The sequence below is a fragment of the Apodemus sylvaticus genome, chromosome X (assembly GCF_947179515.1).
Source record: "Apodemus sylvaticus chromosome X, mApoSyl1.1, whole genome shotgun sequence".
Lineage (NCBI taxonomy): Eukaryota > Metazoa > Chordata > Mammalia > Rodentia > Muridae > Apodemus > Apodemus sylvaticus.
This window is the reverse complement of record NC_067495.1, coordinates 133,311,294-133,333,107: the sequence shown is the minus strand read 5'-3', so window position 1 is coordinate 133,333,107 and position 21,814 is coordinate 133,311,294. Positions and strand designations below refer to the sequence as shown.

The 21,814-nt window shown below is 41.1% G+C and overlaps 1 protein-coding gene across 1 annotated transcript in view; it reads right to left on the bottom strand.

The window, feature by feature from the left end:
* Positions 1-3,359: 3,359 nt before the first annotated feature.
* LOC127674693 (cancer/testis antigen 55-like) overlaps positions 3,360-21,814 on the bottom strand; it is a 34,050-nt gene continuing 15,595 nt past the window's right edge. Inside the window, exons 3-5 of the mRNA XM_052170343.1 lie at positions 4,902-5,046; positions 4,126-4,238; positions 3,360-3,591 (exon numbers count right to left, since the gene is read on the bottom strand). Of these exons, the coding sequence (XP_052026303.1) occupies positions 3,397-3,591; positions 4,126-4,238; positions 4,902-5,046 (453 nt within the window). The 3' untranslated portion in view covers positions 3,360-3,396. The remainder of the gene's footprint in view (positions 3,592-4,125; positions 4,239-4,901; positions 5,047-21,814) is intronic.

Below are 21,814 nucleotides of genomic sequence, written 5' to 3'. Positions count from 1 at the left end.
CACATGGAAGCCAATTGTTGGAATTTCTGGGAATCTGAATAATGACCCTATTTTCAGTCCTGGAAAGGAACGTGTACCGCGTCCACATGTAGTGGAGTACATTACCTTGTACTCCAAGTTCAGCAGCCTCAAGTTCAGAAGCATTTTATAATTGGAGGAGGAGAATTGAGCAAAGGGTAAGTACAAGGACAACAGCATATATGTGGCTATAAATGACAGTGGATGGGCAGGGGGAAATCACACTATCCTACAGTACCTATCTTTCTTGAAGTTACAGTAACTGTGGCACTGGGGAATTTTCTTTGTTTGATATGTAGCACTTTGGGGAATTTATACCACATTCTCTCCTCTTTGTCAGAAACCTTTATAACCCTTCTAAAGGAATCTTCTTATGCTGGTGGAAGAACTGAAGACTAACTGCTTCTATACTGTTTCTGGTGGTGCAAGATTTAAACGGCATGGACCAAACAATAAGATCAGGAGAAAAAGAGTCAATGGTCAGCCCAGGAAGGGCAGCCAAGGCCTTCAGGAGGCTCAGGACTAACCCACTAAGGTCTTTTGGTTTTGACTTTGGACCTGATTTATTTTGACAATTAGCTAGCAATCTACATTGTCTAACAGCCATCTAATAATTTTCTTGCTATCTCTAGTTGATTTGTCTAGAATCTATATTCTTCTCCCAAATAGACACATGCTAGCCTTTTAAACCTGCAGTTTTCTCTATTTCTCTATGATGGGGCAGCCAGTAAAAGATCATCCTTCTACTGCAGTATGGTGCAGTCTTAGGGGGTGTCATTCCTTATGGTATTCTGGTTTCTCCTCAAGTGTCCAACCATGAGGAAACCACTCTATGAACTATTTAAGGGGAGCTGCTCTATTGGTACTTCAATCCATGGATTCAAAGTGAGGCCACCATCCCTCCTCCAGACACATCAGCAGACGCCCTTGGGATTAAAGATGATCATCACACTGTTTTCAGGTTTTGATAAGTGTCTTCTAAGGAGGGGGCCTGGGAATACTGGCACATATAAAGATTGGTGCTTACCACTGTGCCCTCCCGCAGAGCAGCCAAAGGGCTTGAAGAATCAATATTTCTTAATGCTACCTATGGCTCCAACATTGTTCAGAGATTCTTTAATGAGTTTCCCTGTGGGAGAAGTTACCATGGACATGACTGCTTCTCCATCTGAGATAAAGTACACTGTTTAGCCCTCAACATCTATTTTGACCACAGGCTCCTGAGGGTTGATCTCAATGGAGTCTCTTAACTTTCAATCTGAGTCTATATCCCAAGTGGCAGCTTCAGCCCACTGTGGGGCCTTTTGTTTCTCTGTGGCTGGTGCAGGGGCCTTTTTTTCCTTGCGGGGTTTTATCTTTGGCTCCTGGTTCTCTCTTTCTGTGATAGTCATTGTTCTAGTGTCCTTCTTCCTTGCAGTAAGAACATTTGTCCCCCTGTAATAGCATCTGGTGATCTCCTTATCTTTTAGGTTGCCGAGTGTCTAAATTTTCTCCAATAGCCAATGTGAACACCATCCTTTTTAGCTTTTCTCTCTAATTACTTTTCTGTTTATTTTCAGCCTCTTCCATGTTAGCAACCACTTTGATGGTGATGTTGATGTCCTGTTCAGTATTCATTAGTGTGAATCACTTTTGCTTTTAGAGCTTTCAGATAACATCAAGTGCCAACTGTTGGGCAAAGCTGTGTTGACTATTGACCAATGCACATGGGCTTCTGGGTCAAAATGCGTATCCTATCTTTAAGTGTCACCACGCGGATCCTGGAATTGTTTGGGGACTCCTGAGTGACTTCTGAAATTATGACAAGATTTGTGACTTGCAAAATCTCCATCCTGAACTCCTCCGGGATGACTTTTCTCATTCTGAGAAAGGCCTGGAGACCTTTTGGTGTGTTGGGGTTACATTCGGGACATTCAGTACTGAAGATATCAGTAAATCACTCTACATTATTAGTGTGTGTGTGTGTGTGTGTCTCTCTGTGTGTGTGTGGTGCTTTAATGACCAAGCAAGCAGTTGCTGCCCGTAAGATCATATACTCTTCACCTATAGTAATAAAAAGGGGGGCAGTCAGGAGTTGTTGACAGTTGTCTCAAGTAGGGTGGTGGCTAAGCATAATGGTGGCCAGAAAGTTGATCACAACTTATGGCTGCTCTGCGTATGGTACGGTATGATGTCAATAGTTAGGGATGTCAACAGTGGTGAATGGCTGATAAACTTATGGGACTGGGATTAGTCTGCGAATCCCATCTTTCTGGAGACTGGCTGACCTTGGAGACTGATACAACAGGAATAAGAGCAACAGAAGTCTTCAAGGCATCTGGACCTTAAGCCATCTGAGGTGAGAGATCTCCTCTAGTGGTCTGTGGTCAATGGATCCAATAGCAGCTTTGGTATGAGCTTTCTTTGGGTGGCCAGAAGAATATAAAACAAACATTGGAGCTTGGGTTTCTGGATTCTGAGGGTGGGGATGGTCACACCCAGAAGAAAGGGTATACAGTGGATGTTCTGTATCTTGATCATCTACCTGGCTTTGGCATGGTTGAAACTATGAAAGGGTAGTATAAAAGTGGATTCCTAAAGGGCATGGAATTGAACCCTGTCATGGGGGTGAAGGGCCATACCCAGTACTGACATAAAGCAACTTTTCAGGTGGCCTTGGTCTTCAGTGCAGGCAACCCTAAATCTTCCTCTGGTGGCCAGGTCCAGAATTCTTTCTGAAGGCCAGAAAATGATGAAGGAAAGAAAGCTAACTTCAGACAAGAACAACAACATGAAATCAATACTTGTGGCACCACCTCTGAGCCTAATAAAAGTTTGTTCCATCTTTCTGTTTACAGTAAAGCTGAGTTTGATCTTTCATTCCTCTGAATTGACTATTTTGTACACTACCATAGGAAGGGGATCTATAGATAAACACAATATTTACCAAATGAAGTGCTGGTAGTGAATGAAAATTTTCATTGAGAAATAAACTTTGGAAAGGCTCAAAGACACACAAATTGGAGGCAAGCTGAAAGGTGAAATCATACCTGGTTACATTTGCCTGCTCACTCCTGGGATATTGAGCTAAATACATTTCTCCCACGTGGTGCTTGGATGCCCAAAGGCCATTGGCAGTAGAGAATCTGCTCCGGTTTATGAGAATAATGCATTTACCTGACATTGGGGGTGTTTGCTTGTTAAATCACTATCCAATAGCACATGTTTTTGAACTGACAAGCTACCTGCCTAAAGTGAGTCAGGTTGTCAATGAAATTACCAGGGTGTTCAAAAAAAAAAAAAAAGAGTCATAGCACACAGAACTTTGGATTACCTGTCAATATTATTTTAATACACCAGAACCTTAGACATAAGGTCGAAATGAATTACAAGGTCTCCTTAATTCTCAGTTTCCACCGGGGTCATTGACACAGCTCTCCATGAACATTGTGGTTGTATACTTTCCACAGTGACCACGTCCACTATGTTGTTTAATCTGGGTGTATACCCAGAAGGCATATGGAGAGAATCAAGGGTAAAAAATATGCTGGATTCCACCATGCCATTTCTTCCATCAATGCTAGTAACATAAACCTATGATGAGAAACAATGGTAGTGAGTCTGGGGAAGCAATGTAACCCACCACAGACGGCCCTCCACACCCCCAGACTCCCAGCTCCAATCAGCAGGTCTCTCACCACATCATGACCTCACACTCTACCTCCCTGACTTTACAACTCAGTCTCAGGCTGTCCTAACCAAGGTCTGACCTGCCTTAATCAGTAGGCTGAACAAACCCAAAGCACTGAATGTTTCCCCACAATTTCCTCATAGCCAAGATGATTTTCTAACTGTTGTCAACAGCACAGCCTAACATCAAGGAAAACACACAACTTAGAATTAAGCACACATTTAGGAATTAAAAACACACACTCACACACACACAAACACACACACACACACACACACTACATTGTTCTCTGCTTATTTCCTTTTCAGTCAGTGAACACAGGTGTCCACTCTGGCAGGGGACATACTGCCAAACATACTAAACAAAATCCTGGACAAGAAAAGAAAGAAGGAGAGGCAGCTGCCTACCCATGACAAGACAACATGGAGGTGAATTACCTCTTCCATATATTGAGTGTTTAGGGGGCTCACAGAGTGGATATTGATCTTTGACGTTCCTGGATTGGTGGAATACTCAACAAGCAGTAAGTCTCCTTTGAAAGGCTTAAATGCTAAAACAGCCAAGAAAGTGAGAATGATTCAGTATTAATACAGTCTGGTCACATCACATATCCTATGTCCTTCCTCACTTCCATAAGTTGAGTAACTTTTCCTGCGTGTAAAGTAATTTCCCAAATACTTAATCAACTTAAACTTCTTCCTAGAGGAAGAAAAGAAGAAAGCCCTGTAAACACTGGTTCTTTTACAATGATGCTTTTGTCAGGCAGTGAGAAAGACATGTGTGGTGCAAGTATTTTCAAGATACATCACTTACACTTACGCAGTGCCATCATTGATTAGATTTTGAATGTATCCTTGGGCAGTGACACAAAGATTAGACTCTCTGCATTCAGAAATGCAATGGATGGGTTTCCTACTCTCATGGGCAATGCTCTGTTACATGTGAGTTTCCAGTAGTTTTGAGGAACCGTATGTGAAAAACCAAAATTAAAAAATCACTCAGCCATCAATCGACTGAGGCAGGAAAACCACAAGGTCACGTGGTGATGGTGGTCACAGGGGACAGGATCTATAGGCAATGTTTAAAATGCTGGCATTTCCCCCTGTATTGTAACTTACTTTCAATTTCAAGGACACTCCCACACTCTTTCCAGCTTAAAACCCAAGCTCAATACTTATATTTCTTGCTCTGTTTTTAAAGCTATAACTCCTACCTCCTGAAAACATGTACAATGGGAAGCACTTTTCTTTGCTTATGTACACATCTTCTTCAGTTACTGAGGTGACACAGCTAATGCAAAGTTTTCTGCCAAGTTTTGATGGTTCACTGCCTTCAGGAAGATCATTCATAGCTTTCACCTATAAGAGAAGACAATGACTGCAGGTAAAATAAAAATTACACACAGGTGATTGCACCCTTACCACGGATTCCCCATCAAAACAATAGCATCTACTCCTGGGCATAGAAGGGGTGCTATCATATCTGTATTGAAGTGCATCAAATCTACAGGTTATGAAGACATTTTTAAGTAAACAGGAAAACCAGGCCTACGTCCTTGTCAGACACACCAGACCCAGGTGATGTGCAACTCCCTCATTTTAACCTCATAAAGAGGTGTACAACTATCACTTTGATGGCAATGGCCCCCAGTGACCTATTTTCTGACACATGATGGTTTAGTTAAAGATTGTCAGGGACAAGCAAAGAATGGTCCTGGCTCTTCACCTGAGCTCATTCCTTGTTGCTGATAAGTTCTATTTACCTGCTTTTTCCAGTCCTGTAGATTACCCCTGTGGCCCTCATTCAATCAGCCCACCCGTTCCTGACCGTGGAGAAAGTCCTGCTCTTTGGCTCTGCATCTGGACATAGATCTGTATGATGATGATCCACAGCACCTGACTCTACAGAAGCAGTTCCTTTACTACAGTCTGTTTCAGTTTCTAATCTCATCAATGAAGACTCTATTTACATTGTTATCATCCTATTTCTGAATGTTCCTGACAATCTCCTGAGGCCTCTTTAACCATGTGTGTGCATTATGTAACCTGTAGTTTTTGTTCCTTTACATATTGATTGTGATGAGATTTAGGAATAGTGATTAAGGGGGCTGGAGAGATGACTCAGCAGTTAAGAGCACTGACTGCTCTTTCTTCCATAGGTTCTGAGTTCAAATCCCAGCAACTACATGGTACCTCACAACCATCTGTAATTAGGGTTGATGTCCTCTTCTGGTGTGTCTGAAGACAGCAACAGTGTACTCATACATAAATAAATCATAAAAAATGGATAGTGATTAAGATTGTAATAAAAGAAGCTGTATATTCTTGTCCAGATTACCAAAGAAAGCAGGATTTTCTGGTAAACTGCCACCATTGAAATCACTGATTTTAAGTGAGGTAACCCAGTCTCAAAGCTCAATCATGGTATGCACTCACTAATAAGTGGATATTAACCTAGAAAATTGGAATACCCAAAACCTAATCCACACATCAAATGAGGTACAAGAATGATGGAGGAGTTCTGGAAAGACTCAGTGTAACAGTATAAGGCAAAACCAGAACAGGGAAGTGGGAAGGTGTATATGGGACAACAGGGGGAGGGAAGGGGACTTATGTGACTTTCGGGGAGTGGGGGGCCAGAAAAGGGGAAATCATTTGAAATGTAATAAAAAATATATCGAATAAAGTATTCATTAAAATAGAAGTCACTGTTTTATCAATCTATTGTTATTCGACAAATTCTGACTTTGTGGGTAAGCATGAGTGTTTTCCTATGTTCCTGACAGAGTGCACTTATGGCAGAATTGATATTTTAAACATATTTGGAAAAGAAAAACCTAGATTAAAAAAGTTGTGAGAGAACACATAACTAATTTCCTAGTAAATATATTTTTGTGATTATGGAAAGACCTATCGGGAATCTATTTATAAGAAGAACAAGATGTAAAAATTATAACTGTATCATTTAGATGTTAAAAATCAAAATAATATTAGACTCTGCTTCTGTTTTCAATCTTACCATAAATAATAATAATAATAATAATAATAATAATAATAATAATGTCTGTTTAAAAATACTTGCAAAGGGATCTTCTGTTGCCTGCCTTTGAGACTCTCAATTGAGACAGTATAACTAAAAATAATTTGACAATAGCCATCAATATATAAATAGCAGAACTGAAGTGATACAGAATTGTTAGCCTTCCAAAACTTATAGTAGTATTTAAAAGTTTGATTTATGTTGAATATACTTTATTTCAGGGATAGAAAGTTAGCTCAGTGTTGAAGAGCACTTGGTGTTGTTGCAAGGGACCCAGGTAAAAAACACTGCATCTACTTGGAGGCTTCCTACCTCTTCTGCCAAGAGGCCCACATGTGGAAGACAGATGCAGGCCAAACACTCACACACATAAATAAACATAAATCTAAAAATTAATCAATGATGCACACTTTAGCTGACATGGAAAAGTGTATAAGATATACTGTCACATTAATTCTGGTAGTTTGGACATTGAATAGAAAATAGCTGGTCACTATATGATAGAAGTTGCTGGATTATACAGAATCATCATTTACATATTGTTGAAATGTTAACAGAAGACAAAATATCTAGTAAGCAAAGAAGCATCACTGCATTTAAATATTAGAAAATTAAATCCATTACTCTCAGAGAAGTGGGTTGTCAACTTTGACCATATACCAACATTGTTGGAATCTTTTTTAAAAAATTAGGTTTTCCCCTTGTAACTCTGGTTGGCATGGAACTATGTAGACAAGGCTGGGCTCAAACTCATAGAAAGTCACCTGCTTCTGACTCTGGAGTGCTGGGATTAATGCCATGCACCACCATGCTCACCCAATGTAGGACTTGCCTAACAAGCTCAGATATTTGAACCCTTGGTTCCCAGTTGGAGACACTGTTAAGTGAGGTTTAGGAGGTGTGAGCTTGCTGGAAAAAAATTGAGAATTTTAGAGATTAGCAACATTTCTAGTTCTGCTTCTGTGCTTTGTAATTGTATTTGAAGAGGTGAGCACTCAGCTTCCTGTTTCTGTCACCATACCTGCTGCTTTCCCCTATGCCTCTCGGTCATGATGATCTCTTACTTTTCTAGAACCATAAGCGCAAGTAAAACACTCTTCCGTAAGTTACTCTGGTCACGGCATTTTATCACAGCAACACAACAGCAAGCAATACAGTAAGAGCCTCTACAGAACCTCAGCCATACCTTGATTGCTTTCGGGATATGAGTTCTTTGGTTTTCTCCCACAAGTGCAAGGACATTTGTCCCGATTTGCAGAGGTGTGTTGTCACTGATTACGTCCATATTGAAGAGGATGGTTTCATTAATCCAGCCGTAGTCCATACACAGAGAGGTTACAACACCCTGAACGGACTTAAACTTGGAGTTATCTACGACACAGGAAAACAAGGTCACACTGGTCCATGTCAAATGCAAGCATCCCCTACACACAAGTTCTACTCTCACCACCCCTGTAGATAATGAGCACACAGCATCACTTCTCTGACCACTAGACAACAGCCATCCCTGCATCCTAAGGTTGTGACTGCTGAATGGCACCTCCGTGTCATCTCTTTCTGCTGTGGGTGACCTGTCCCAGTGAGACTGTAACGTGTGTTCATCCACCTGCTCAGGAAGCCCCTTTAAACTGGTATACTATGCCTAGTATGCATACGCCTGAGTCGGCAGCAGGAGCACGTGTGGAGCCGGAGCTCTAGATCCTCCAACCTCCCTCTGACAAAGCACTAAAAGACGCCTGCAGATGTCAGGACGCTTGGCAAAACTTTCTTGTGTGCTTCACGTGAATAATGGGTAAGTGATGTTTGGGGATGTGGCTCCAGTACCCTGCTGGGACAGCCGGCCACCGTCCTTTATGGTGGCCCCCTTACAACCCTGCCTCGTGGCTGCTTCAGATACTTGTGTGCCTGAAAAACAAGGCTAAATTCCCTCTCAAAGTGAGAGGTCCCCCTTCTCTGGGGGATAGACAGAGGCACTTTCGAGGACAAGATGCGAAGGCAGAGACAGGACAGCCCACAAAGCCTGTGTCACCTGTTCTGTGAGTGTGTGCAAACACCCTCCGGCTTTGGCATACGGGAGGAGCTTGGCACACAGTTAAGTGCTGGCCTAATGTGGAAACTCAGGCACATCCTCACGATGAACGGCCACCCAGGGTCCCCCTCGGCTATTTGCACCTTAAGATGGAGGATAGCCTTTATGAGGAATCTCCTTGAGTGGGTGTATTGTGGAGGTGGTTCCCAGATTACCTAGAGGCTGTTCCTGTGATGTTTCTTCAGACATGTTCCTCCTTAGAAAGAATGCAGATGCCCACCGTAGAAGTTTAAGCATGGTGGTATCACCATCAGCTTGGGCAATGCCGAAGGCTTACAGATGACTCAGCAGGCTTCCTTTTTCTGACTCTTGGTATATGGTCCTCTTCCCTAGCCTCTGTGAGATGAAAGTATATGGCTAAAGGGAGGCTCTCAGGAAAGCCAGGGACAGTGTGCCTCCCTGGTCCCTGCCAGCTTCCCTTAAACCTCCGTCTCCAGGGAGAGCCCACCTCTTTCCACTGGCCAGCCAATGAGAAACAACGGTGTGTTTACATCACTGCTTATGTCATTGCCTCTAGCCAATGAGAGGCACCAGGGAAGGGCGCTCAGTCCTGCCCACCCATTATGAGGGCACCAACAGGAAGTTCTCTGGAAAAGCCACTTGCAATTGTGCCCTTGGGTATTCAGTTTGGTTTTAAGGGGCTGGCTGTTTTCTACATTTTCATGAGAGAGTCAGGAATTTGTCTTAGGAAGTGTAGCAGAAACTGGTGTCCCTGCTCTGCCCACTAAAAATAGTGCTTGGTGGTGGATATAAGCAGTAGCCAGGAGGCTGGCTAGTTAAGGCACTTTTTTTGCCTTTAGCGAAGGCCCCTGTTCAGTCCCTAGCAACCACAAGGCAGCTCACAACTCTCTAAATTCTAGTTATATTTGTTCCAACGCCCTCTTCTGGCCTATCCCATACCAGGAATTCGAGTGGTGCAAAACACACATATACAAGCAGAAAATGGTGGCTCATGCCATCAGTGCTGTTAATGGCAGCTCTCTGGAGACAGGGGCAAGAGGTATCTATGTGTCTGAGGCTTGCCTTGTCTACATACCAAGTTGTAAGCCAGACAAAACTTCACAGTGAGACCCTATCACAACAAAACAAGACAAAGCAAAACAACAACAAAAAAACAAAACCTTATGTGTACATATAAAATAATTTTTAAAAGCACTAGCCACCGTTGTTAGATTCCAATAATAGTGTGTGTCAGAGAGGTGGGGGAGAGAAATAAAACATTTTAGAGATTGCATTCCTATTGTTTAATATGATTCACTTTATAATTTGAAGTAGAGTTGTTTTCCTAGTTCTTTGGTACACATGCCAATATTCACAGACAGAGGGTAAAACATTGTAAATTAGGCTATCTTCCCAAGGTGAAGTAAAATTCTTTTGGGATACATGCTTAGATTATTGATTGAGGAGGGAACCAGACCACCAGAGCTGTACTGAGGCCAAAATATAAAGTCTATAACTGGCCTGGCAGAAGTGAAGATATTCTAACAGGATACTTGTGTCTCTTTGTCTGACTATCAGACAGTGGAAACAATGAACTCCCCCCAAATGGGAATTTTCCCAGGAATCTCATGCTGAGAGAAGAAAATGGCCCCATCCAGAGTGGGATGTTATCTCCCAGTCAGGGATTTCTCAGTTCCAACATTTTGGCCACCTACTTCACAGGACAATAATACTAAAGCCTAGACAGTGATGGGTCAGTAGTATGCAGGCCCAAATCTTGACTGGGACTGCTTAGATGTACATATCTTGAGACTTGTATCTAAACTTGTATCTCACTTCCAGGCCCTGAAAATAGACCTGGGAGATATCTTTGGATATCTTTGTCCTGCTCCCCATATGGCTCCACTAAATAAATCATTTTTTCTACTTTTAGGGTGGTTCTTTTAATTGGTTTATTTGAGGATGATTAGCTGTAGCTGACTTGAAGCTCAGGTTGTAACCCCCAAGTTTGATAACAGTCCCTAAAAAGTTCCTCTGTATAGCACAGGATACAAAAAACTTTGACCCCTGGAAATTCCAAATATCTGCTCTTGCATGGGAAAGGCATCCTGCCTTATTTCAATGTGTTGTTCTTCAGGCTCATAGTAGACATCATTGAGCAGGAAAAGGATTACTTTGCTGGAAAAGCCCATATGACCAATAATTTGCTGCCTGGCACAGGCCTGTCTATGAGTGTTACAGTGAACCCACCAATAATGATAAATTAGAAACAATTTATAGCAAGAAGCATCGAGGATGACCCCCAGACAGACCAAACCCAAGAGAGAATGTAAACCCTTGTTCAGCTCAGACATCCACTGGCGCCTGCATGACCAGAAGAAAGGCTGAAGGGGCGCTAAAGGATACAAAGCCAAGGTGAAGGACGAGTCAAAGAGAAGATCTGCATGGTTGTCTGCTAAACCTGCTCCTCCAAAGCCAGAGCCCAAGCCTAATATGGCCCCTGCGAAGAAGGGAGAGCAGGTACCCAGGGGAAGAAGGGAAAGGCTGACACAGGTAAGGATGCGCATCATCCTGCAGAAAATGGAGACTCCAAAACAGACCTGACACAGGAAGGAAGTTTAAGGTGCTGGAGATGCCATGTGACGTGTGTGCATTTTTTATAACTATGTCCTTCTGGTCACTGTACCCTTTGAATTACTATTTTTACATGTTTTATAAAAATGCAGAATTTTTTGCATCCACTCTTCTGTTGAGGGATACCTGGGTTCTTTCCAGCATCTGGCAATTATAAATAGGGCTGCTATGAACATAGTAGAGCATGTATCCTTATTACATGGTGGGGAATCCTCTGGGTATATGCCCAGGAGTGGTATAGCAGGATCTTCTGGAAGTGAGGTGCCCAGTTTTCGGAGGAACCGCCAGATTAGTTTCCAGAGTGGTTGTATGGATGGAGCTAGAGAACATCATACTAAGTGAGGTAACCCAGACTCAAAAGGTGAATCATGGTATGCACTCACTAATAAGTGGTTATTAACCTAGAAAACTGGAATACCCAAAACATAATCCACACATCAAATGAGATACAAGAAGAAAGCAGGAGTGGTCTCTGGTTCTGGAAAGACTCAGTGAAACAGTATTTGGCAAAACCAGAACGGGGAACTGGGAAGGGGTGGGAGGGAGGACAGGGGAAGAGAAGGGGGCTTACAGGACTTTCGGGGAGTGGGGGCAGATAGAAAAGGGGAAATCATTTGAAATGTAAATAAATTATATCGAATAAAAAAAAACTTGAAAAAAAAATGAAGAATTTTGTTTTTCCTCTTTTTTTTTTTTTTTGTAAAGCTATATTGTTAGCACGCAGAACGCTTCATTATTGGGATGGAAGGATCCTGTGTCACAAACAAAATATCTCTCAAGCTGGATCGAGGACAGACATCCTCTTTCCCTGATAATTTTGAAAGGCTCCTGTTGGCTCCCAGGAGAGACATCCTGGTCTTGACAAAGGTGGCCACCAAGGCACAAAATGCCTTGTGGTCTGGGAAAGCTCCAAATACATTTTTATATCCTCTTCCCCTATACCATCAACAAAGATTAATTCACTTAAAACCAGAGACCTGTGGAACCTGGCCCCCAAAATTGGTTTTCCAGTCTTCTGGGGGATGTGAACTTTGCAGTGACTTCATCAAATATCTCCCGAAGAGTTCTGGTTCCTTTATTTAATTATTGTGGGTCTTCAGATTGATAATTCTGCGATGTTTGTTTCCTGAAAGTCAGGGTCAGCTTGTGAAAAGTTGTTAAACTTAATGTGAAATGTCAACTCTCAATCTTAGCTACTTTCCCCTTTTCAAAACATTGAATCGAGACTTCACTGGGCTTTATAGTGGCTTTCTGATTTTGGTAGTCTATGCAAGAAGGGAATGTGAAATTCTTGTATATTGTTAATTTCTGCCCATGTCCTGCCTGAAATCCCATGATTGTTTGTGAAAAGTATCTTTACTAAAGCTGGGTACAGTTAGGCTTGGAAAAAAGAGAAACAATTTATAGCCAATTGAAAGATTTTATTTTGGACAGCCAGGACTACACTAAGGTACTTGTGTGTCCCTTCCCCCACAGCACTGAGCTGGACTTCTCAGCCCATCCCATCAGCTGCTACATTCCTGGTCACCACCCCCAGCCTTCTGCTTGTGTTATCCCTGGCCTTAGTTCTTCTGAGAACAATACAGCTGCTTTCTCCTGGAAATCAAGGCTGCCTCAGGGCAGTCTCACCTGGAAACATCCTGGGACTTGTGAGACATGAAGTCCTTTAACCCCAACTGAGAAGAGGGGGCGGCAGGGTTATACTTTAAAGGCTATATATTGACTAGAATAATAGTAAAGTTCGGTCTTAATCGGCAAATGAAGTCCTGAAACATTTCTGTTTCGTTTCCTCCCCATTTATCCCCAGAATTCTCTTCCAGGTCTCCAGCTCACCTGTGGTTGCGGGCAGCCACACTTGTGGACTCAAGTATTACCCTGAGCATGTAGACCAAGGAACTTTTAAAGGCAACCAGAAGTTTATCCACCTGAGCTATTAGGCCAATAGGGTGTAGATAGGTTTGATATGGTATGTTCTTCACATCATGCCCCATTGCATATAATCTTCTTTCCTCAGTGACTCCAACAAACTGTAGGGTATTGTTTCAGGGTTGAAGCAGTTCCTATAATTATCCTCCACAAAGGCAGAAAGATGGAGTCATCTAAGTCCAATGAACACTCGGCAATGTCTAGACACACACACACACACACACACACACACACACACACACACACACACACACTGGAGACAAATATCCTTTTCTTTGTTATTTTGTGACCTTTTATCTGGGGGTCTTTTTCTCATTTTCCCATTTACATATGTAAAAACTCTTTCCTTAATGTTCCCACAATATGGTAGTATCTCTGGACTGTCTCCACCAATTTCCAACAAGGACACAGACACATAATTATTTATGAATGCTTAGTCTTACAACTAGCATGTAGAACTCAATAACCCATTTTATACTAATCCACTTTTCCCACATGACCCATTATCCTTCGGTCCTGACATCTGTTCCTTCCTCCATGTCTGGCTGATGAACCTCCTGTGCCTATCTCCCATAGTTCCTGTCTCTGCCAGAAAGTCCTGCCTCTCCTCTCCTGCCAAGTTATAGGCTACCATATCTTCCTTAAAGCCAATCAGAGGATGCCTTAGGCAGGTGAAGAGTGACAGAGACACACCTTTACATAGTATGCAAAAATGTTATCCAGACAGCTCTCCCTTTTAGTCCCATAAAATGTACTTTCTCTATCATCAATAAATTATATACATTAAGAATACTTATGAGAACCATCATGCAAGAACTGTATTCACAATGCCCAGTTCACATGTATTTGGCAACCTTGGAGAAAGTACTCCATTATCTATCCTCTGTTGGGGAGTTCAAAGTTCTCTACCTAAATCACTTTCTATTTGCATTTATCAACCTAAAAATGTATTCTTAGACCTTAAAACTATTTCTTAAATACTAAACAGCTTAAGCTAAATGGACTATAATTATGTAGTCTTCAACTCCACAAAAGACCTGAGAAGGATAAATACTGCCTGAGTAAACACAAAGTATAGAGCACGCAGCTTCCACAACTATAGAAATTTTAGAGACTGCTGGACACCTAAACAGGCACCGAGGAATTCTCTACAACATTGGGACATCCAGGCAGACAGAAAGGTGGAGTCATCTGGGTCCAGAATATCTGACAGACTTGTCTGTGAAACAGAAATTACTGAAGGACAGACCTAGCTTGCTTTTGCAAAGTTCATCAGTGTCCTGCATGTCCACAGTTTGGACAGCATGCTGTCAGCTGTAGAGGTAAGGACAGCTTTTTGCCCGGTGGCAACTTTGCCACAAACAAACTAACTTCATGTGCCTGAAGTAGTATGGGGGTGCTGCCAGGATCTGATGTTTCTGTCTCACTGTGATGAAAAGCTTTATGTCATTAAAACATCTTAAATATCATGTTCTGCAGATTTCTGAATTGTTTGATGACCACCTATCTGCCTAAACTAGTCTGAATAGACATATATTGCTTGTTTTTTTAATTCTATATATTCTTTATTTACATTTTCATTTCTTTATTTTTATTTTTTACTATATATTTTTATTTTCTATATTCTTTGTTTACAATCCAAAAGGTTTCCCCTTTCCCAGTTCCCCCACCTCCCATTTGTCCCATAAGTCCCCTTTTCTCCATCCATTCTCCTATCTTTCCCCCTCCCTTTTCTCTGTCCTGGTACTCCCCTACAATGCTGGATCAAGCCTTTCCAGGATTAGGGCCCTCTTCTTCCTTCTTCATGGGAATCATTTGATATGCTAATTGTATCTTCAGTATTCAGAGCTTCAGGGCTAATTAATATCCACTTATCAATGATTGCATTCCATGTGTATTCTTTTGTGATTGTGTTACCTTGCTTAGGATGATATTTTCCAGTTCCATCCATTTGCCTAAAAAATTCATGAATTCAATGTTTTTAATTGCTGAATAGTACTCCATTGTGTATATACACCACATTTTCTGATTCCATTCCTCCACTGAGGGATATCTGGGATCTTTCCAGCCTCTGGCTATTATAAATAAGGCTGCTATGAACATAGTGGAGCATGTGACCTTATTGCATGCTGGGGAATCCTCTGGGTATATGACCAGGAAAGGTAAAACAGGGTCCACTGTAGGGAGCTGCTTGCCCGTTAACTGTCGTTAACTGTCGTTAACTGTTAACAAGTCCTTATTTGGGTGGAGCCTGTTGAGTCTTGCGCCTTCCACGTGGATACAACCTATCAGCAATGCCCACATGGCTAAGCCTGATTGGCTGGCTATTAGTATTTAAGGGCTGGGCTGATTCTCTCGGGGTCAGAAGAAGGAGAAGAAGGAGAAGTACAAGGGTCCTGAGTAAACTGCTTGAAGAAGATCTTCCTGTGTTGCGTCATTCCTTGCCAGCGAGGGTGGACGCGACAGTCCTCCAGAAGTGTCATGCCCAGTTTTCTGAGGAACCGCCAGAATGATTATCCAGAGTGGTTGTACCATCTTACAATCCCACCAGCAGTGAAGGAGTGTTCCTCTTTCTCCACATCCTCACCAACAACTGCTGTCTCCTGAGTTTTTAACCTTAGCCATTCTGACTGGTGTGAGGTGAAATCTCAGGGTTGTTTTGATTTGCATTTCCCTAATGGCTAATGATGTTGAGCATTTCTTAAGGTGCTTCTTGGCCATCTGAATTTCTTCAGGTGAAAATTCTTTGTTTAGGTGTGTACCTCATTTTTTAATAGGTTTACTTGTTTCCCTGGTGTCTATCTGCTTGAGTTCTTTGTATATATTGAATATTAGCCCTCTATCGGATCTAGGTTTGGTGAAGATCTTTTCCCAATTTGTTGGTTGATGTTTTGCCCTTTTTTTGTTGTCCTTTGCCTGACAGAAACTTTGTAATTTTATCAGGTCCCTTTTGTCAATTATTGATCTTAGAGCATTGGTGTTCTGTTCAGGAACTTTTCCCCTGTGCCTATGTCCTCAAGGGTTTTACCCCAGTTTCTTTTCTATTAGTTTCAGTGTGACTGGTTTGATGTGGATGTCCTTGATCCACTTGGAGTTGAGCTTAGTACAGGGAGATAAGAATGGATCAATTCACATTCTTCTGCATGCTGACCTCCAGTTGGTCCAGCACCATTTGTTGAAAAGGCTATCTTTTTTTTCCACTAGATGTTTTCAGCTCCTTTGTGAAAGATGAAGTGGCCATAGGTGTGTGGATGCATTTCAGGGTCTTCAGTTCTATTACATTGGTCCACTTGCCTGACATTGTACCTATACCATGCAGTTTTGGTCACTGTTGCTCTGTAGTATTGCTTGAGGTCTGGGATATTGATTTCCCCAGAAGTTCTTTTACTGTTGAGAATAGTTTTAGCTATCCTGGGTTTTTTGCTATTCCAGATGAATTTGAGAATTGTTCTTTCTAACTGTATGAAGAACTGAGTTGGGATTTTGATGGGGATTGCATTGAATCTGTATATTGTTTTTGGCAAGATGGCCATTTTAACTTTATTACTCCTGCCAATCCACGAACATGGAAGATTTTTCTATTTTCTGAAGTCTTCTTCGATTTCCTTCTTCAGAGACCTGAAGTTCTTGTCGTATAGATCTTTCACTTGTTTGGTTAGAGTCACACCAAGATACTTTATATTGTTTGTGGCTATTGTGAAGGGTGTCATTTCCCTAACTTCTTTCTCAGCCTGCTTATCCTTTGAGTATACGAAGGCTACTGATTTGCTTGAGTTGATTTTATAACCAGCCACTTTGCTGAAGTTGTTTATCAGCTGTAAGTGTTCACTAGTGGAGGTCTTCGGTTCACTTAAGTAGACTATCATGTTATTTGCAAATAGTGATAATTTGACTTCTTCCTTTCCAATTTGTATCCCCTTGACCTCCTTATGTTGTCTAATTGCTCTAACTAGAACTTCAAGTACTATATTGAAAAGATATGGAGAGAGAGGGCAGCCTTGTCTAGTCCCTGATTTTAGTGGGATTGCTTCAAGTTTCTCTCTGTTTAGTTTGATGTTGGCTACCAGTTTGCTGTACATTGCTTTAACGATGTTTATGGATGGGCCTTGAATTCCTGTTCTTTCCAAGACTTTTAGCATGAAAGGATGCTGAATTTTGTCAAATGCTTTTTCTGCATCTAATGAGCTGATCATATGGTTTTTTCTTTGAGTTTGTTTATGTAATGGATTGCATTGATGGATTTCCTTATATTGAACCATCCCTGCATCCCTGGGATGAAACCTACTTGATCATGGCGGATGATCGTTTGGATGTGTTCTTGGATTCGCTTAGCAAGAATTTTATTAAGTATTTTTACATCAATATTCATAAGGGAAATTGTCCTGAAGTTCTCTTTGTTAGACATTTCTGTGGTTTTGGTATCAGTGTATTTGTGGCTTCATAGAACGAATTGTGTAGAGTTCCTTCTGTTTCTATTTTGTGGAATAGTTTGGAGAATATTGGTGTTAGGTCTTCTATGAAGGTCTGATAGAATTCTGCACTGAAGCCATCTGGTCCCTTGCTTTTCTTGGTTGGGAGACTTTCTATGATCCTTTTCATTTCTTCAGGTGTTATGGGATGGTTTAGATGATCTATTTGATCCTGATTTAGTTTTGGTGTTGGATATCTGTCTAGGAAACTGTCCATTTCCTCCAGATTCTCCAGTTGTGTTGAGTATTGGCTTTTGTAGTAGGATCTTATAATGTTTTGAATTTCCTCAGTTTCTGTTGTTATATCTCCCTTTTCATTTCTAAGTTTGTTAATCTGGATACTTTCTCTGTGCCCTTTGGTTAGTCTGGCTAAGGGTTTATCTATCTTGTTGATTTTCTCAAAGAACCAGCTCCTGGTTTTGTTGATTCTTTGTATGGCTCTCTTTGTTTCTACTTGATTGATTTCAGCTCTGAGTTTGATGATTTCCTGCCTTCTACTCCTCCTGGGTCAAATAGCTTCTTTTTGTTCCAGGGCTTTCAGGTGTGTCATTAAGCTGTTAGTGTATGCTCTCTCCATTTTCTTTTTGGAGGCACTCAGGGCTATGAGTTTTCCTCTTAGCACTGCTTTCATTGTGTTCCATAGATTTGGGTATGTTGTGCCTTCATTTTTATTGAGTTCTAAAAAGTCTTTAATTTCTTTTTTTATTTCTTCCTTGACCAAGGTATCATTGAGTAGAATATTGTTCCGTTTCCACGTGTATGTGGGTTTTCTGTTGTTTTTGTTGCTATTGAAGACCACTTTTACTCCATAGTGATCAGATAGGAGGCATGGGATTAGTTCGATCTTCTTATATTTGTCGAGGTCTGTCTTGTGACCAATTATATGGTTGATTTTGGAGAAGGTACCATGAGGTGCTGAGAAAAAGGTATATTCTTTTCCTTTGGGATAGAATGTTCTATATATATATCTATTAAATCTAATTGGTCCAAAGCTTCAATTAGTTTCACTGTGTCCCTGTTCACTTTCTCTTTTCCTGATTGGTCCATTGAGGAAAGTGCAGTGTTGAAGTCACCCACAATTATTGTGTTAGGTGCAATATTTGCTTTGAGCTTTAGTAAAGTTTCTTTTAGGAATGAGAGTGCCCTTGCATTTGGAGCATAGATGTTCAGATTTGAAAGTTCTTCTTGGTGGTATTCTCCTTTGATGAATATGAACTGTCCTTTCTTACCTTTTTTGATGACTTTGGTTGAAAGTCATTTTATTTGAAATTAGAATGTCTACTAAAGCTTGTTTCCAGGAACCATAAGTCCGAATAGCTCGGGACGATTTCCCACAGTCTTTGATTTCTTTCCTTATTTCTCCCTTGACCAAGGTATCATTGAGTAGAGAATTGTTAAGCTTCCATGTGTATGTGGGCTTTTTGGTTCTTTGTTGTTGTTGTTGCTATTGAAGACAACCCTTATTCCATAGTGATCTGATAGGAGACGTGGAATTAGCTTCTTTTTGTTCTAAAGCTTTCAGGTGTTCTGTGAATCTGCTAGTGTATGCTCTCTCCAGCTTCTTTTTGTAGGCACTCAGAGCTAAGAATTTTCCTCTTAGCACTTCTTTCATTGTGTCCCATAAATTTGGGTATGTTGTGCCTTCATTTTCAGTAAGTTCTAAAAAGTCTTTGATTTCTTTCCTTATTTCTACCTTGACCAAGGTATCATTGAGTATAGAATTGTGAAGCTTCCATGTGTGTGTGGGCTTTTGTTGTTGTTGTTGTTAATGAGGACAACCCTTATTCCATAGTGATCTGATAGGAGATATGGAATTAGTTCCATCCTCTTAAATCTGTTGAGGTCTGTTTTGTGACCAATTATATGCTCAATTTTGGAGCAGGTACCATGTGGTGCCGAGAAGAAGGTGTATCCTTTTGATTTAGGATGAAATGTTCTATAGATATCTATTAAGTCCATTTGGTCCAAAACTTCTGTTCATTTCACTGTGACTCTGTTTATTTTGAGTTTCCCTGATCTGTCCATTGGAAAAAGTGGGGTGTTTAAGTCCCCCACAATTATTGTGTGGAGTGCAATGTATGCTTTAAGCTTTAGTAAGGATTCCATTATAAATGCAGGTGCCTTTGTACTGGAGATGTTCAAAATTGAGAGTTCTTCCTGGTAGATTTTTCCTTTGATGAATATAAAGTGGCCTTCTGTATCTTTTTTGATGACTTTTGATTGAAAGTCTATTTTATCTGATATTAGAATGGCGACTCCAGCTTGTTTCCTGGGACCTTTTGCTTGGAGAAGTGTTTTCCAGCCTTTTACTCTTAGGTAGTGTTTGTCTTTGACACTGAGATATGTTTCCTGTAGGCAGCAAAATGTTGGGTCTTGTTTACGAATCCAGTCTGTTAGTCTATGCCTTTTTATTGGGGAATTGAGTCCATTGATGTTAAGAGATATTAAGGAATCCCGGATCGAAAGAAGGAGGTAGAAACACTAACAAAATCACAAAGGGAGACAACTTGGGACATAGAAAACCTAGAAAAGAAGTCAGGAGTCATGGATCCAAGCATCAATAACAGAATACAAGAGATAGAAGAGAGAATCTCAGATGCAGAAGATACTATAGAAAGCATTGATACAATAGTCAAAGAAAATGAAAATGCAGAAGTCTCCTGACCCTAAATATCCAGGAAATACATGACACAATGTGAAGACCAAACCTAAGGATTATAGGCATAGAAAAGAGTGAAGATCTCCAACTGAAAGGGCCAGTAAATGTCTTCAACAAAATTATAGAAGAAAACTTCTCTAACCTAAAGAAAGAGATGCCCATGAACATAAAGGAAGCCAACAGAACTCCAAATAGATTCCACCAGAAAAGAAATTCATCCCTTCATATGATAATTAAAACAGCAAATGTACTAAAAAATGAAACGATATTAAAATCAGTAAAGGAAAAAGTTCAAGTAACATATAAAGGTAGACCTATCAGAATTACACCAGATTTCTCATCAGAGACTACGAAAGCCAGAAGAGCCTGGGCAGACATCATGCAGAACCTAAGGGAACACAAATGCCAACCCAAAGTGCTATATCCAGCAAATCAGAGGCCTTCCTATACTCAAAAGATAAGCAGGCTGAGAAAGAAATTATGGAAATGACCCCCTTCACAATAGCCACAAACAGTACATGTCGCGTGCCTATTGTCTCGCCGGCAAGAATAACGCAGGGCAACAGGATTCTTCTGTGGACACTCTTTTATTGTACAGCTTTTCTGAGCAGGGACCCCGAGGGAGGAAAAGGCACAGCTTATATATGCTAGGAGACTCATGTCGCTACCTGATTGGTGCAGGCCTCAATGCCTTATTAACATGCCCCGAGAGTGGGCTGTAACGTACTTGGGTCATGCGCACTGTGTCCTTTGGGATGGACAATAGACATGTCCTGCTGACTCATGCACAGGAAACCGGTGCCATCTTTGGGTGAGGTACAGGCGGCTGCCAACAAGTATAAAGTACCTTGGGGTGACTCTTACCAAACATGTGAAAGATCTCTATGACAAGAACTTCAAGACTCTGAAGAAGGAAATGGAAGAAGACCTCAAAAAATGGGAAAAACTCCCATGCTCATGGATCGGCCGGATCAATATAGTTAAAATGACCATTTTGCCAAAAGCAATATACAGATTCAATGCAATACCCATCAAAATCCCAACTCAATTCTTCACAGAGTTAGAAAGAGCAATTCTCAAATTCATCTGGAACGACAAAAAACCCAGGATAGCTAAAACTATTCTCAACAACAAAAGAAATTCTGGGGTAATCAGTATCCTTGACCTCAAGCAATACTACAGAGCAATAGTGTTAAAAACTGCATGGTACTGGTACAGTGACAGGCAGGCGGATCAATGGAACAGGATTGAAGATCCAGAAATGAACCCACACACCTATGGCCACTTGATCCTCGACAGAGGGGCTGAAAACATCCAATGGAAAAAAGATAGCCTTTTCAACAAATGGTGCTGGTTCAACTTGAGGTCAG